At 29.2% G+C, this 16,024-nt stretch overlaps 2 protein-coding genes and 1 long non-coding RNA gene across 3 annotated transcripts in view; all 3 read left to right on the top strand.

The window, feature by feature from the left end:
* Positions 1-2,130, top strand: part of LOC136082686 (uncharacterized) — a 16,418-nt gene extending 14,288 nt beyond the window's left edge. Inside the window, exon 3 of the mRNA XM_065802104.1 lies at positions 1,361-2,130. Coding sequence (XP_065658176.1) covers positions 1,361-2,130 — 770 coding nt within the window. The remainder of the gene's footprint in view (positions 1-1,360) is intronic.
* Positions 2,131-9,244: 7,114 nt separating this feature from the next.
* LOC136082685 (uncharacterized) lies at positions 9,245-9,610 on the top strand. The gene has a single exon (XM_065802103.1). It carries the CDS (start codon positions 9,245-9,247, stop codon positions 9,608-9,610), a length of 366 nt encoding a protein of 121 aa, XP_065658175.1.
* A 1,134-nt stretch (positions 9,611-10,744) lies between these two features.
* Positions 10,745-13,377, top strand: LOC136082148 (uncharacterized). The gene is made up of 5 exons (XR_010639434.1): positions 10,745-10,876; positions 11,168-12,111; positions 12,243-12,271; positions 12,388-13,144; positions 13,219-13,377. It is a non-coding gene; the product is annotated as an uncharacterized LOC136082148 (long non-coding RNA).
* The last annotated feature ends 2,647 nt before the right edge of the window (positions 13,378-16,024 follow it).

Here is a 16,024-nt window from a genome sequence, read left to right as displayed (position 1 = left end):
TCATTTAAACTTTACGTTATTGAATTAACAATAAACAAAATATCTTATTAATAAAATATTTATATCGAAATAAATCGTACATTTTTTAAACTTTTATGACTAAAAATAAATTTTATATTTAAAAGAAATTTATATATTTTATTCCTTATAATAAAACTTAAAACACTTAATTTTTTTTAACTAATTTTTAACAACAACAAATAAATTCTTTAACAAACTGTTTCTTTAACAAAAAATCTATTAGTTTACAATTGCGGTGAAATGCTTTTACTTACGACTTTATTTCTTCTGAATAAATGTCATGTAAACGACAATCAAAAGATAATTTAAATATGCTAAAAGTTATAAGTTTTTGCGTAGCGCAAAACTGCTGAACGCATAGGCAAATCGCCTTTTCGCAAGCAAAATGCGAGCTGCGTAACGCTTCTTAACAAGACCTGATATATATATATATATATATATATATATATATATATATATATATATATATATATATATATATATATACATATATATATATATATATATATATATATATATATATACATATATATACATATATATTTACATATTTATATATATATATATATATATATATATTTATATATATATTTACATTCATATATATGTCTATATATATATATATATATATATATATATATGTATATATATATATATATATATATATATATATATATATATATATATATATATTTATATATATATATATATATATATATATATATATATATATATATATATATATATAAATATATATATATATATATGTATACATATAGTTATATATTTATGTATGTATGTAAATATATATATATATATATATGTGTGTTTATATATTTATATATATATATATATACATATATTAATATATACTTATATATATATATATATATATATATGTGTGTATATATTAATATAATATATATATATAAATATATATATATATATATATATTTATATACATATGTATGTTTATATATATATATATAAATTTATATATACAATTACGTATATATATATATATATAAATATATATTTATATATATATATATATTTATATGTATAAATATATATATATTTATAAAATTTATATATGTATATGTATATATACATAAACATATATATGTATGTTTACATATATATATACGGAAAAAAACACATCTAAACTTTTTTACAGTATTTGTGTTAATAAGTGCAATACTGTGTTTACAAGGTATAATATATATTTAAATAATTCTCAACTGGGAGGTAATCCACTGTTATTCAGGGTGGTAGCCCTCCCGCCATCACAGCAATATAAAGAAAGCACATAATTTAACATTCTTTCATCTTGTGCAAGGTATTATGGTTAATAAAATTGATGCAAATGGTTACTCAGCCATTAAAAACTTAGCACCGTCTATCGCACACCTTGATATCTGGATGATGGAGCTCCTTAACACCATTTCAGAACAGAAAGCTACTATCAACCTGCAAGCCAACCAAATAAAAAAACTTGAACAGAAATTAGCAGTTATTGAAACCAAAATCAACTCTCAACCAGCCACCCAATCAAGCCCACACCAGCCATCCTGGAGTAATATTGTTAGAAACAAGCCAAACTCATCGCTACAAATCGGTCAAGTCCTTGTCGAACTAAAGCAAGCAGCTAAACGTGAAAAGAATATAATAATATTTGGTGTCCCAGAACCAGTGGCCATAGCAAATGTCACCCAAACACCACCATCAGTGTTACCCTGCATCACAGAGATCCTAAACGTTATAGGCCTTACCAATGATGATGTTGGTTTCTCCAAGCGTCTTAACACAAAAAAAGCATCAAATTGTCGGCCTATTGTTGTAGAACTCAAGAACATTACTAACAAAAAAATAGCTCTGATAAACTCTCGCAAACTCGCTACACATGAGAATTTCAAGACATACAGAGTCAGTCCTGACATGTCTCCTGCTGAAAGAGAACTTGAGTACCAACTACGCAAAGACCGCAACATTCGTAATGATAAACTACGTAATGATAACCCTGATGCACCCTTTCACTGGGGCATTCGCGATGGAGCAATCATCAAGATCCGCGGTGCCCTTACTTCTCGCTCCACCCCAACTAACTAGCATTAATCTCAACACCAATCGCTTGCCAACCATCTGTACTACTAATATGCGCTCACTCTGTAACAAAATTGAGATTTTTAATCAATTTCTCATAGATACCAACCTTGACATTGCCTGTTTAACTGAAACCTGGGTTAACCCCAGCGGTAAGCAAATTATTCTTTCTCAAATCAATAATAATTACACTTGCATAAGCACTGAACGTCAAGATCGCATGGGTGGTGGTACTGCTATATTTATAAACAAAAAATACTCAGATAAAATAGAAAAAATAAAATTAACTACAGACTACTCGTTTAACTTGGTGCCTAAACAAGAAATCGAACTAACAATCGCTCGTGTGTACCCAAAATTACTCCCCCGAGGATACTCTTCTTGCCTAGTTATATGTGCCTATATCCCGGTTTGGTCTAAAAGTGAGCAGCGCACTGCATCTTATCAACTTGCACAACTCATTGAACCAGCCATAACTCGTTGCACAATCGGCAATAAACCACTAATATTTCTTGCAGGGGATCTAAATGGCTGCCCTACTGACTTTATTTGTCGTTCTCACCAACTCATTCATCTCAACACACACTCCACCAGAAAAACATCTATTCTTGACATCATCTTGACTAACGCCCCTAAATGCTATGTGTCGAATACTCTTCCTAGTTTTGGTAATTCAGATCACCTTGTTGTAGTTAGTCAACCTCCTCTAAATCTCTATAAATCTACTCGCCCGGTTCCCCACAAGGTTGCTTACCGGTCAGGTAGAATTGCTGACACTGTTGCACTGATACGATCTACCAATATTGAAATCTTAGTTGATTCACCGTATGAAATACAAGTTGCTTGCAACAACTTTTATCATTCTATACTCTCTGCCCAAGACATCTGCCAACCTCTAAAACCAACAACGCTTGTTAACCCTAAGCCTTGGATGACACCACTTATTCACGGCCTTATAAAATAACGTCAACAACTCTTTTTCTCCGGGTACTACAAAGAGTGGAAAGCACTTGCAAATCAAATTAGTTAACTAATTACCAAAAGAAAGAGAATCTATAACAGGCGTTTCACTACTGGAAAAACAGATTTTTGGCGTGAAATCTTGCTGATAAAGGTCAAATCACCACCCCTATCTCTGAGACACCAGCAAACCAATTAAATGATCATTTTCAAAGTTTTTGGACTAGCAAGAAACCACCCAGCTTCTCATGCCTCATTAACCGAGAGGCAAACCCGCCTACTACCCCCCATTTTTACCCTTAGTAACATTGCCAACCAACTCAGTAAACTCAAACCAGGTTCCTCAGGACCAGATGATCTCTCTCCATTTTTACTCATATCTGCTCGCTTTGAAATCGCCTCATCACTCTGCATCCTATTCAACCGCCTCATAGAAAACAGTTACCTACCTGACCTATGGAAATCAGCAAACATAACACCGATTCCAAAAATTTCTAACCCACACTTGTCTAATGACTATCGACTAATTGCCATTACATCCACATTATGTAATGTTTTTGAACGTATTATTACCATATTCATTGTCCATCACACCAAGCACTTATAGGTCTCAAACAAACGGTTCGGTTTCCTTCCAGGCCGAAGTACGATGGACGCTATTATTCAAATTATAGAGGACTGGAGTCATGCGAAAGATAACAACAAATCAATTTATGCAATATTCTTTGATTTCGAAAAAGCTTTTGATCTTGTCAGTCATGACTAGTTACTGCTAAAGTTAGTGAACATTCTACCTAGCTGGCTCACCTCTTGGATCGCCGCTTACTTACCTAACCGTCAACAAAGAATTAAAACAAATGATCACACCACTGACTGGAAATGTATCGAAGCAGGTGTACTTCAGGGTAGTGTTCTAGGTCCAATCCTGTTCATTCTATTTATTTCCGACATTAACGTCTATCTTCCACCTGAAACCATCGCTCGAAAAATATGCTGATGACATACTGACCTATATAATTAATGATAAAGTTCCTACCAACCTGCCTCAATCCATTGTTCATGGCGTCGCTCTTTGGTCTAACGTAAACGGAATGAAACTTAATGGCCCGAAATGTAAAATCATAAGAATTATCCCCAGTTGCTCCCAAATTCAAGCTTTACCATCCACTGTACTCAATAATACTGAACTTGAAATAGTCAGCAGCCACAAATACCTTGGAATCATGCTCAATGAGAATATTGATTGGGATGAACAATGGACAAAAGTTCACAGCAAAATAAAATCAATACCATATCTGCTCAGACGTCTTAAGCAAATTGGTCACACTCAGCCAAACCTTTTACAGGTCTACCGATCTTACGCTATTCGCCACTTGATATACAGTGCTCCTATTCTCACTTCGTGCAGTGCTGCTGCAAAAAGAGAGATCCAACATTTTCATAAAAATGCCCTGCAAATTATTGGAATTGATGTAACCAATTCAAGCAGCTTCAATATTATTTTTGACATTGAAGAGTTACTTGACAGGACCTGTATTAATACACTCAAAAAGATCCTTGCAGCAATAAAGGAAGAAAATACCAATAATATTGGTATTTAAATGAAAAAATTAAAAAAATAAAAATAAACAATATTTCAAATACACAAAAATTCATTCTTTAACTCAATGTTTATTACTGTGCACTGACAAATTCTTAAGGTATTGTATTGTTGTTTTATCATGTAAATATTTTTTCATGTTTTCCAGGATATAGATCATTGGGCGGTGACAATTTGGCAAAGGTCAAACAGAGAAGTGAAGTACATGTATGCCCTTAGTACAGTCTAACATTACAAAAGCACCAATAACAATATTTAAGTTATATTGGAATAGGATAGCATTTAGCAATATAAGCAAACATATATCATTTTTAGTATTGTTGATGGTGTCAAATATTTAGCTGAAGCTAGAATCTTCATATATTTTTCTTTTGAAAGTATAAAAAAAAAACAATAAATATAAATTGTAGCATAATTTATGTACTATTTAGTACACGCTATGAATTACCTGGAACTGGTGCTGACATAAATGAGTTTGAACTCGCTGTAGCTGAGTCTGCTGAGACACTATTAGAATTACCTGGAACTTGTGCTGACATAAATGAGTTTGGAACTCGCTGAACTATCTGGAACTGGTGCTGACATAAATGAGTTTGAACTCGCTGAACTATCTGGAACTGGTGCTGACATAAATGAGTTTGAACTCGCTGTAGCTGAGTCTGCAGGGACACTATTAGCACTACCTGGAACTGGTGCTGACATTATTGACATAGTTAGTGAATTTGAACTCGCTCTCGCTGTAGCTGATACCGAGACACTACTTGCAGTATTACAAAACTCAGTCATTTTTTTATTTTTGTTCAATAATTCATTTAATTGAATCTCATTCTTCTTCTTTTTTTGCATTTTGTCCCAACCGCTCAGGCCGCTCCTTTTCATTTTTTATTTTAATTTTGTAAACGAATGAGCAATGCTGTAATTTTCTGCGGTAACGGAAGTGATCATAAAATAAAAAAAAATAAAAAAAATTTTGATGTTTTATTGTTTGAGAACATTCACGTTTATTTTTGTTTCCATCTACGTCCGCACAACTATTAGTTTTTTAAATACACGCTAAAAAATTAACTTCCTTACATAAATTTTCTAATCAAATAGATTTTATAAGAGAGTGCTTTAAAATCATTCACTAATTTAATTGTTTTTCCTTTAAAAGGTTTTTACATCAACGAATGTTTTAAAAACATTCTCTTATAAAGCTTATTTAATTAAAAAATTTATGTCACGAAGTTAATTTTTTTAGCGTGTTTTTTAAAAACTGATAGTTGTGCGGACATAGATGGAAACATAAGTAACTTGAATGTTCTCAAAACATCTTTATGCGGAAAGATAATTTAAAAAATATTTTCGAATACCAAAATTCCGCCAAATATACGAAGATAGAGATATTGTATTTCTCTATTCATTTATTTATTCACAACGCCTCCGCAGCTCCCAATAAATTTATTTAAAAAAACTGAGAAACATAGGAATATTTATCTGGTTCCTTAAAAAAAAAAAGTCACGGGCCTTAGGGCCTATATTTTTTATAAGGGCCTGGGGCTGCAGCCCCATCCGCCCCCGCCTTAATACGGCTATGTATATATATATATATATATATATATATATATATATATATATATATATATATATATATATATATATATATATATATATATATATATATATATATATATATATATATATATATATATATATATATATATATATATATATATATATATATATATATATATATAGATAATACTATTATCTTTTATTTAATTTTTTTTTTTTAAGTTCTTATTTACCTTTAATGTTTTAAACTTTTATATTTTAAACTTATTATTTTTTTTTAAATCCTCACTTCAAGAAAGTTTCTCAACAATTGTTACAAAAATTTACATATTTTCATTTTTAAACTTTGCTACTTTTTAACTTTCTTTGTGACGTGTGCCATTAGTGCTTTGACGCCAGTTTTTCTGAATTAACATCTTTTATTTTCATTATTTTTTTAAATCTGTAATCCCGTTAATTAGCATTAAGAAAACAGCATGCCCGTTAAATAACGAATGTCTATCAAAAAACGTTGTATATAAAGCCACTTTATCATCACCTAATCCCAGTCTTACGGAAAAATCTTACATCGGTATCAGTGAAAACGCATTCAAGCTCAGATTTGCAAACCACCTTAAGTCATTTAATGCAATCAGGTATAGAAATGATACAGAACTTTCCAAAGAAATCTGGAAACACAAAGACGCAGGTAACATGCCTATAATTAAGTGGAACATAATTAAAAGATGCCAATCTTATAATCCATCTACAAAAAAGTGTAACCTTTGCATTAGTGAAAAATATTTTCTTATGAATTTTGATAGTGGTTTACTACTTAATAAAAAAAGTGAATTGGTTTCTGCTTGTAGGCATAGGAAAAAATTTTTAATTTTTCAACTTTGATTCTGCGATTAGCAAATATCGGATCACGTACACTTGACGTCAGATGCCGTTGCAACGCTAAATTTGTATTTTTTATAACGGTTTTTATTTTTTATATTTGTATAATATGGCTGATGATTGCTGAATGTCATGAAACTTCAAGTTCCATTGTAAAGTTGTATTTTCTATTTAAAATATTTTAATATATATATATATATATATATATATATATATATATATATATATATATATATATATATATATATATATATATATATATATATATATATATATATATATATATATATATATATAGATAGATAGATAGATAGATAGATAGATAGATAGATAGATACTTAATGAGAAGTAATTATAAATAGCCAAATAAATATTTCGTAATTATTATCATAGTCATGTTTTTATCACATTGTTTTTTTTTATAACAAGAATTTTGAAAAAATGTTAAAGTCAAAGTTAATAAATACTTTGACAAAAGTTTGAATATTAAATGTTTTAATAAACTAAAGTTTAAAATAATAAATACTTTGATAAACTAAAGTTTGAATATTAAATGTTTTAATAAACTAAAGTTAAAAATAATAAATATTTTGATAAACTAAAGTTTGAATATTAAATGTTTTGATAAACTAGAGTTTAAAATAATAAATGTCTTGATAAACTAAAGTTTGAATATTAAATGATTTGAATTTAATAGAAGCATTTAGTATTTTATTTAGCCCAGTTGCTTAAAAAGATTTAATTTAAAAAATAAAAGCACTCAATATTTAAAATATTATTTAAATTTAGTTTTGTATTAAAAGATGAGGTATAATAAAGGTATGAGTGAGGAATAGTTAACAAATTATAAAAAGAAAGGGTAACCTTTTTTCTAGTTTTATAATTCTTCTTATTGTCTCAGTTACCAACTTAATATCTCGTTATTTTATTTTATTGTTCCTTCTGTTAAAATACGGTTTTAGCTTAGTAAATTTTCATGAATGGAATTTGCTTTGTTGACCTGTTGACTTGTTATTCATAAACTGTTGAAATGTTATTCATAAACTGTTGACCTGTTGGTCAACAGTTTATGAATAACATTTGTATTCAACACAGACAAGGTAAGAATAATAGGTTGATATAAAATTTATTGTTAATTATTATGTTAATTTGCTTAATTAATTTAATAAATTAATTAATGCTAATGCCAAACTTTTAATTTTATGTTTATGTTATAAATATAAAATTAAAAATAATTTGACCTTCACATACATATATGAACTGTACTGACATAGTGTTCAAAGCAAAGATAGGCTGTCATCAAATAATAATCACTTCAATGTTTATATCTTTTTATCCATTAGACTTTTGCTTAACAATTAATCGTATACAAGGATAACAACTCCATGTTAATAACAACAACAAACTGTTGTTTTGAGTTGAACTATTCTTTAATATTTTGATTCATTAAATTTTTTCTCATTATGAATAGTAACAAAAGAAATTTTCATTTAAAAATTTTTTTACTTTGTTAAATGAAATTTGATGAATTTGAAAAGTTGAAAAAAGCTCGTTTATTATCTTTTGATAAATGGACATCAAGGGAAAACATTTTCGTCACATTTTTGAAAACTTTGAACTTTTTTTTTTTTTTTTTGTTATTATGAACCAGACGGTACTTTTTAAGGATTAACCTACACCCCCACCCCCCTCTCATTTTAATTGTATAATCGCTTTTGTTCCCACGGTCACGGTATTCATCTTACAGTTGTTGATGTCTTTTTTTTTTTTTTTAATTAACGTTTTCACGACTACATACAGTGCGTTTCATAATTATAGCCTGCAGCACATAATTTCTTGAGATCTATATATAATACAATAATTAAATAAATATTACTCATATTATTTTAAATATGTAGGTAAAAGAAATTAAAATGTAGGTGCAATAATTATTTTTGATTTAGTTAGTGGACGCAATAGCGAAAATCAATTTTGCGGGCATTTCATAATTATAACGCACTTGTGATTACTTTTATTTAAAATGTAAGTTAACTTTAAATATGTGTGTTATTAATGCTGTAATGACTTTTTTATTATATATTACTATTCCTTACCTAATTCATTTATTTATTTGCTAATTGTAGCAATATGCCTCGCGGGAAAACATTAGCTGAAGCTGAAAAAGCCCAAATACAAATTTTACGTAAAAAGGGAGAACCCAAACGTGAAATTGCTCAACTAATTGGACGTTTAGATCGCGTAGTACGAAATTACTTGGCTAGTCCAGCTACTTACTGCCAAAAGGAGCATACTGGACGTCCAAAAAGACTCAGTGACCGTACCCAGGGCAAAATTATTCAAGCTGTTTGTTCTAACAAGAGTTGTCTCGAGGTTAAACGAGAATTAGACCTGAATGTGTCAAAATGTACGATTTGGAGGACTTTACAACATGCTCCACACATTGTTCGAGAAAAAATGCTACCTGTGCCACGTCTGCTGCCATGCCATAAATAGGCGAGATTGGATTTTGGTCGGAACAATATGTCTCTTGACTGGACCAAGGTAGTGAATTTTTAAGTTCGGTAGTAATAATTATATTTAAAGAATTAAGGTGTTTTTATTTTCACTTTTCTACATCAGGTCAGCTTTAGTGATGAAAAAAGTTCAATCTGGATGGACCAGATGGAACAACTCACTACTGGTGAGACCTCCGTAAAGAGCCACATTTCTTCTCGAAACGGAATTTTGGTGGTGCTAGTCTAATGGTATGGGGGCTTTCTGTGTTCACTCTAAACTGCAACTGACGTTCTTCCTTTGACAAAAATGAACAGTTAAGAATACCAACTGGTACTTTAGAACAATCTTCTACCTTTCATCCGACGTTTTCCACGCCGTCGTTTGACTTTTCAACAAGACAATGCACGTGTTCATGCACTACAGCGTGGTTGATTGAGAAAAATATTCCACTTTATTTTAATGAAATGTAAATTTATATATTTATTTTTCGTAGCCTTTTTCAATAATAAATCCTAATTTTATTTGCGAAGAATTTAATACCTCTACTGATCATCTTTATATAGTTGCTAAAGTTAATGTTTAACGTTTAACGTCGTTTCCCTTCGTTTTTAAAGTAGTTTTAATTAGTTAACAAGTTTTTTTTATGAATTTAAAAGAACACGTGTTCTAAATACACGCGGTCATTGAGGAAAGGTATCTCATAGAAGTTAAAACTTTTTACCTTCTCGAATTAATTTATTATTTATTAGTTTAGAAATATTACATAAAGAATCATATTAGGATAAATAATTATCGTTAAGATCATATTATAACTGAAGTAAGTATAGATTATAGTTAAGCAATTTATATATAACATTTTTATTAATTATAAAGTATCACTATATATAAAGGATCACTCCTTTTAATATTTTAAATCCTTTACATTTTGTTTATTTTAGTTTTACTTTTAGCTTTATTTTTTTTAACAGTTTTATTGTATTGAGCCTATATTTTATTTTTTAGAAGAAAAATCGTGTATGGACGAGGCCTAATTATTTTTTGTGCAACAAAAAAGTTCTACTAATGCTATTACTATAAAATTGGTTATTACTATTTACTGAAATTTCTGTGATGCTATTAACTATTTTTGTTTTTTTTTAGAAAATGTAGAAAAATAAATTAAAATTTTGTGCCAACACTTAAATGACATGTCACATGTTATTGTATGTAAAGGTTAAATTTTGTTATGAGGATTGTAGTTCTTACGAAGAAAAAAAAATGAAGGTAAAGAGTATTGTTTGTATATATATAATTTGACTACTTTGAATATTTTAAAATTTTCTCGAGTCAATTTTAATGTTTTTGTTTGCACTTGTTTATGGTTTTCATATATGCTTTTTTGATAAGTATATGTATGTGGCAATATGATTTTTATAGTTGTTTTATCAATGTTTTTTTTTAACAATGTAAAGTATTTTTTATTTTTGTGTATGTGTTCATATGTGTTATATATTTGTTTTATAAATGTGTTTAAATATGTTTATATAAGGTTAAATATATACATTTTGTTTATAGTTCGTGCATTTGTTTATATCATGTTGTTTCCATGTTTTCAAAGTTCTGTGATTTGGTAAACGTGTAGACCAAGCTTTGTCAACCTCGTCAACCAAGTGATTTACTTATAGCAGAGGGTTACACGGCAGTGTTTATCAAACTACAATTTTTAATCGTGATCTTTATAACGTTACATGATTCACGGTCCATTTGGCATCTTATTTCTTCTTCTAGAAGAGTTGGAACAAAAACTAAGTATAAATTATATAATTAGTACAGCTAAATAAATGATGCATTTATATCGGTACCTCAGAAGTCAATGGTAGGTTTTCACATTTTAAAAATTTTTCAGGAGAGGAGAAATAGCAAAAGAGTTAGTCTTTATTGGTTTATTCTCGATAGTTAAGTTTATGTAAATTTTTTTGTGTTTTGTTTAATTTGTCTTAAGGCTCATGAAATATAATTTTGACAAAAAATAAATAAAACGTTAAATAAAAAAAGTGAAAAGTCATTTCTGGACAACAGACGTTTTTTCTTTGAACATTGTGGCGACACCAGACCTTTTACATTGACATAACTTTGTTTGAAATTGTCGTAGAACAACAGTCTTTATAATTCTGTAAATACTGAAAAAAATAAAAAGATCTTATACATAACTCATTTTCACAAGAAACTGGACAACCAACCTTTGTCTTAAGATTGATATTAAGATTTGAAGTTTATTTTGGTTTATAGTTTTGGTTTAGTTTATAGTTATTTTTAGTTTATTTTTAGTCAGTTTTAGCTTCATTTATCATTTTTCTTACTTTGAACAACTTTATGGAGGAAATGAGGGAAAAGTTAAAAAAACTATAATTATATATTTATATATATGTAAATATTATTGTATCGATTATTATTGGTATAGTTTTTTGTCATTAGAGTCTGGTAAAAGCATAACTGGTATGGAGAAATATGCGCAATAGGTGAAAGAATTATTTAATAAATAAGACATTTTGTAACTGTTTGCGTTTGACTAATATTTTTATTAAAACAAAATTTTTCTTATGTTTAACCCTTTTTAATTTACTCAATTTAAAAAAAAAAATTTTTTCAGCATCGTCTTCTGTTACCTGTGAAAATTTGGTGAGGTTATGCTTTATATTTTGATTAAATAAAATTGCAAATATTTATAACTTTTTATATATACTTCTAATTGTAGTTTTAGAGTCGTTAACATTTGAGTACTTTTGTCATTTTAGATTCGTTATCATTAGAGCACTATAGAATATATCGCTCCCAACAAACCAGGGTCTCTCTTGGAGAAGTCCATTAATAAGTGGTGTAGTAATGGCGGTATGGATGAGGTCTCCTTTATATGCAGACCTCATCCATCCAGGGGTGTTGGGAAACACCGAAGAAAAAACAGCAACCAAAAAGTTTTATGTGTCTTTTATCAGTGAAGATACTTATAATTTTTTTAATGCTGCTTTTTCTTCGGTGATTTTTTTTTATTTTTTTAAATTTTGTATTTTTTTTTTAAATTTGTAAGTTTTTTTTAATAATATATTATGTTCTATGTTTGATATGTTTTGGTCTTTTTTATTTAAAATTTTATTTGTTTTTCAACAACTTAACTTAAATATAGTTGAATCAATTCATTATTCGTTAATCGTAGTACAATGATGCTACATTCTATTACTAAAAATATTTAATTGGAAGCTTTATTTATTTAACTCACTGCTTTTAAAGTTTACTATGAGCCAAAACAATAAATTAAGCTATATAAATGCAATTGATTTATATCTCAAATTGATTTTTTATCTTTAATGTTTATAGTTTGGCTTCTTGAAGTATTTGTTATTTTGCTTTTTAATCAAAGTATTTTATATATATTGTGATGTCTTTTAAAATAAAGTAAAGTGTACTAAAAGCCAACGTGAAATAACGTCATTAAACTACACCGACAAGCTGCATCATGACAGCAACTGAAGTATGACAACAATTTACCGAAAGCAGGTAAATTGTTTTCCAGTTTTGTTTTTTTTTCCTTTTCTTTTATGTCTACTTATCTGTTGCAATTTCTATTTTAGATTTGTCATAGGAGGCATTAATGCAATATTAAAGTTCAAAGTTTACATATTTTTTTAAATTTGTTATACACATGTTTGATTGTAAATTAAGTTTTTTTTGTTTGAAACGTATTTGTACTTAATTGGTTAGTTTTTTACTATAAACTTAATCATTTTTAATACATTTATTTAGTTGTGTGCATTTAAGGTTTTTAAAAAAATATTTTCTTTTTTAAAGAAGAATTAATTAAGGGATACCAAAAAATTAATAACCTCTGTATAATATAAGTTAACTTCATATTAATCTAAATAATTAATTCAAGTTCATGTAATAAAAAATATTATAAGAAATTAGTTTTAGAAGAAAAATCGCCAATTTAAAGCATGATGTTATTATTTTGTGTCAGCAACTAAAAACGTATTGTTTCGAACTTAAGAATGTCAAGGAAAATGGTTCTGCCTTACACTGATATGACCTATGTTCGTTGTAAATTACACAAGCAATGTTTAATTATTGGTAAATTATTTTACCGCATACTTGATAAGTTTATTTTACAGATAGATTAAATTTTTCAATTTTAAGGCATTTTCCTAAAAGGATATTACCTATATTTCGCAACTTCAAATTGTTTAAATTAAACTTTAAATTAATTACATATCAAACCGACCATAGCCCGTATTACTGGTTGCTTTCTGCTAGTATTATGATGATTACTAATATCATTTATTATTTAACTTTATTTAAATCGCTAGATTTTACTAACGTGTTTAATAAACTTAATGGCAGAATAACATAAAGAACTGTATAAACCGGTGATAGTGATCTTTTGCAACACTTAATTTGCTTTAATATCTAATTAATTCATTTAAAATCTAATTGTTAACATGTAACTTTAATATCTAATTGTTAACATGTAACCCAGTACAATCTGCTTCATGTCGTGCTGCCTTGTAGAATACATCTTTTTAGGGAAAGGCTATGAGATGCCAACTCCGACTTAAAACACCTCCCACCTTTGTGCTCTTGGTTGAGTAAAGGGTAGAGATGTTGTCACAATAAAGATACTTATCTTTATTGTGTCTGTGGAACGCCTTCTAGGCGTTCTACAAGACAGTATAATAAAGATACTCATCTTTATTATACTGTCTTGTAGAACGCCTTCTAGGCAAAGACTTCAAGGGTAAACAGATTCTATCTGTTGATCAGACTCGCACCCCTACTTCATCTATTAGGCTTGCGCAGATATATTTTTAATACATTGTTTCCAGCTTGGATGTTGAATGCTGGATTTTCTTAACTCAATGTATGGGTTTTGCTTGTGTCTTTGTTTATGACAAGGCAACTCATTCTATTATCTCCTAATGAGGGTATAGTCATAAATTTCAGTTTTATGGTTCTGAGGCCGGCTGGAAGTCAGGTTTCCTGAACTATATTGTAGCTCTCAGAGAGGCTGATTCCATGAACAGCTGAAAAATATCAAACTATTAACAGTGCAATGTTGCGCATGGATGGTGTCCCTGTTTGTACTTTTAGTGTGCATTGCCAAAGTCAAATTTGTAACCCTTTGTTACCGCTTAGGGTGTATTAGTAGTAATGTGGCTACTGCTTTGTTTGTTAGACAGTAAACTGAGAACTATCTATGCTCTGCATCACCTTCTTTAACAAATTTAAAAAAAAATAAAGTACCGAAAACTATAAAACACAAAAAAGCATCATCATCACCAAATTCACTAAGCCTATCATTTACTTATATTCGCGATTGTCAAAGCAAATTTTCTTCTGTTGAGTCTTATCTCTTGCAAAGTTCACCAGACCTACTTGCTCTTTGTGAGACTAATTTGAGTTCAGCTATCTCATCTAGTGATCTTAGCGTTGATGGTTAAATTTCTTTAATTTGAAAAAAAAGACTCCAATAGCCACATGCCTGGTCTTGGCATTTACATTTGTAACAATTCACCCAATTTTCAGGAAACTAGGTTTGAACCCACACACTATTCTTTTATGTGCTTTCGTCTAGCATTACTTCACTCTATCGCCATTCTCTTTGTTTTATACCGCTCTCCTTCATCTCAAGACTGTACTTTTTTCATGATATTTTTGATCATATTAACCAAGACCTCTCTCTTTATCCGTCAGCTTATATTATTGTTGTCAGTGACTTTAATGCTCATCACACTGAATTGATTGGCTCTAGTGTCAGTAATTCTGCAGGAATTAAAGCAGACAACTTTTGCCTTTCTCAATCTTTAACTCAAATAGTCAACTTTCCGACTCGCTTTCCAGACAACTCGAATCATTTATCTTCTCTACTCGACTTATATCTTGTTTGTGAACCTAGTCTGTGCTCAATTTTTCACTCTTAGGTGCTTCTGATTAGAGTTTAATCTCTCTAAAACTATTATCTTATTCTTCTTCATTATCTGAATCCCCTATCATTGTACCTCTTACAAATACCTTAAAACTGAATGGGACACTTTCTGTGATTTTCTTTGTGATGGCCCTTGGGTTGAAATCTTTCATCTTCCTGTTTACAAATGTACTTCTTACATAACTTCATGGATTCAGGCAGGCATGGAATATTTTATTCCCTTTCAACAATACCACGTCAAGCCTCACTTTTCTCCATGGTTTTCCTAATATTGTACTACTGCAATTCCCAATCAAAATCATTACTTTCATATCTATCAGCAATATAATTCTCCGGAAAACAGAAGTCTGTTTATTACTGCTAGAAACCATTGTAAAAGGTTTTCTTTAACGCCAAAGCCCGCTATTCTCAGGTCATAAAATCTCGTATTTCATTACAAAAATTAGACTCTCCTGACT

This window comes from Hydra vulgaris, chromosome 07 (genome assembly GCF_038396675.1).
Source record: "Hydra vulgaris chromosome 07, alternate assembly HydraT2T_AEP".
In the NCBI taxonomy this organism is placed as follows: Eukaryota; Metazoa; Cnidaria; class Hydrozoa; order Anthoathecata; family Hydridae; genus Hydra; species Hydra vulgaris.
Note: the sequence above shows the minus strand (reverse complement) of the source record. Positions and strands in the feature narration are given on the sequence as shown.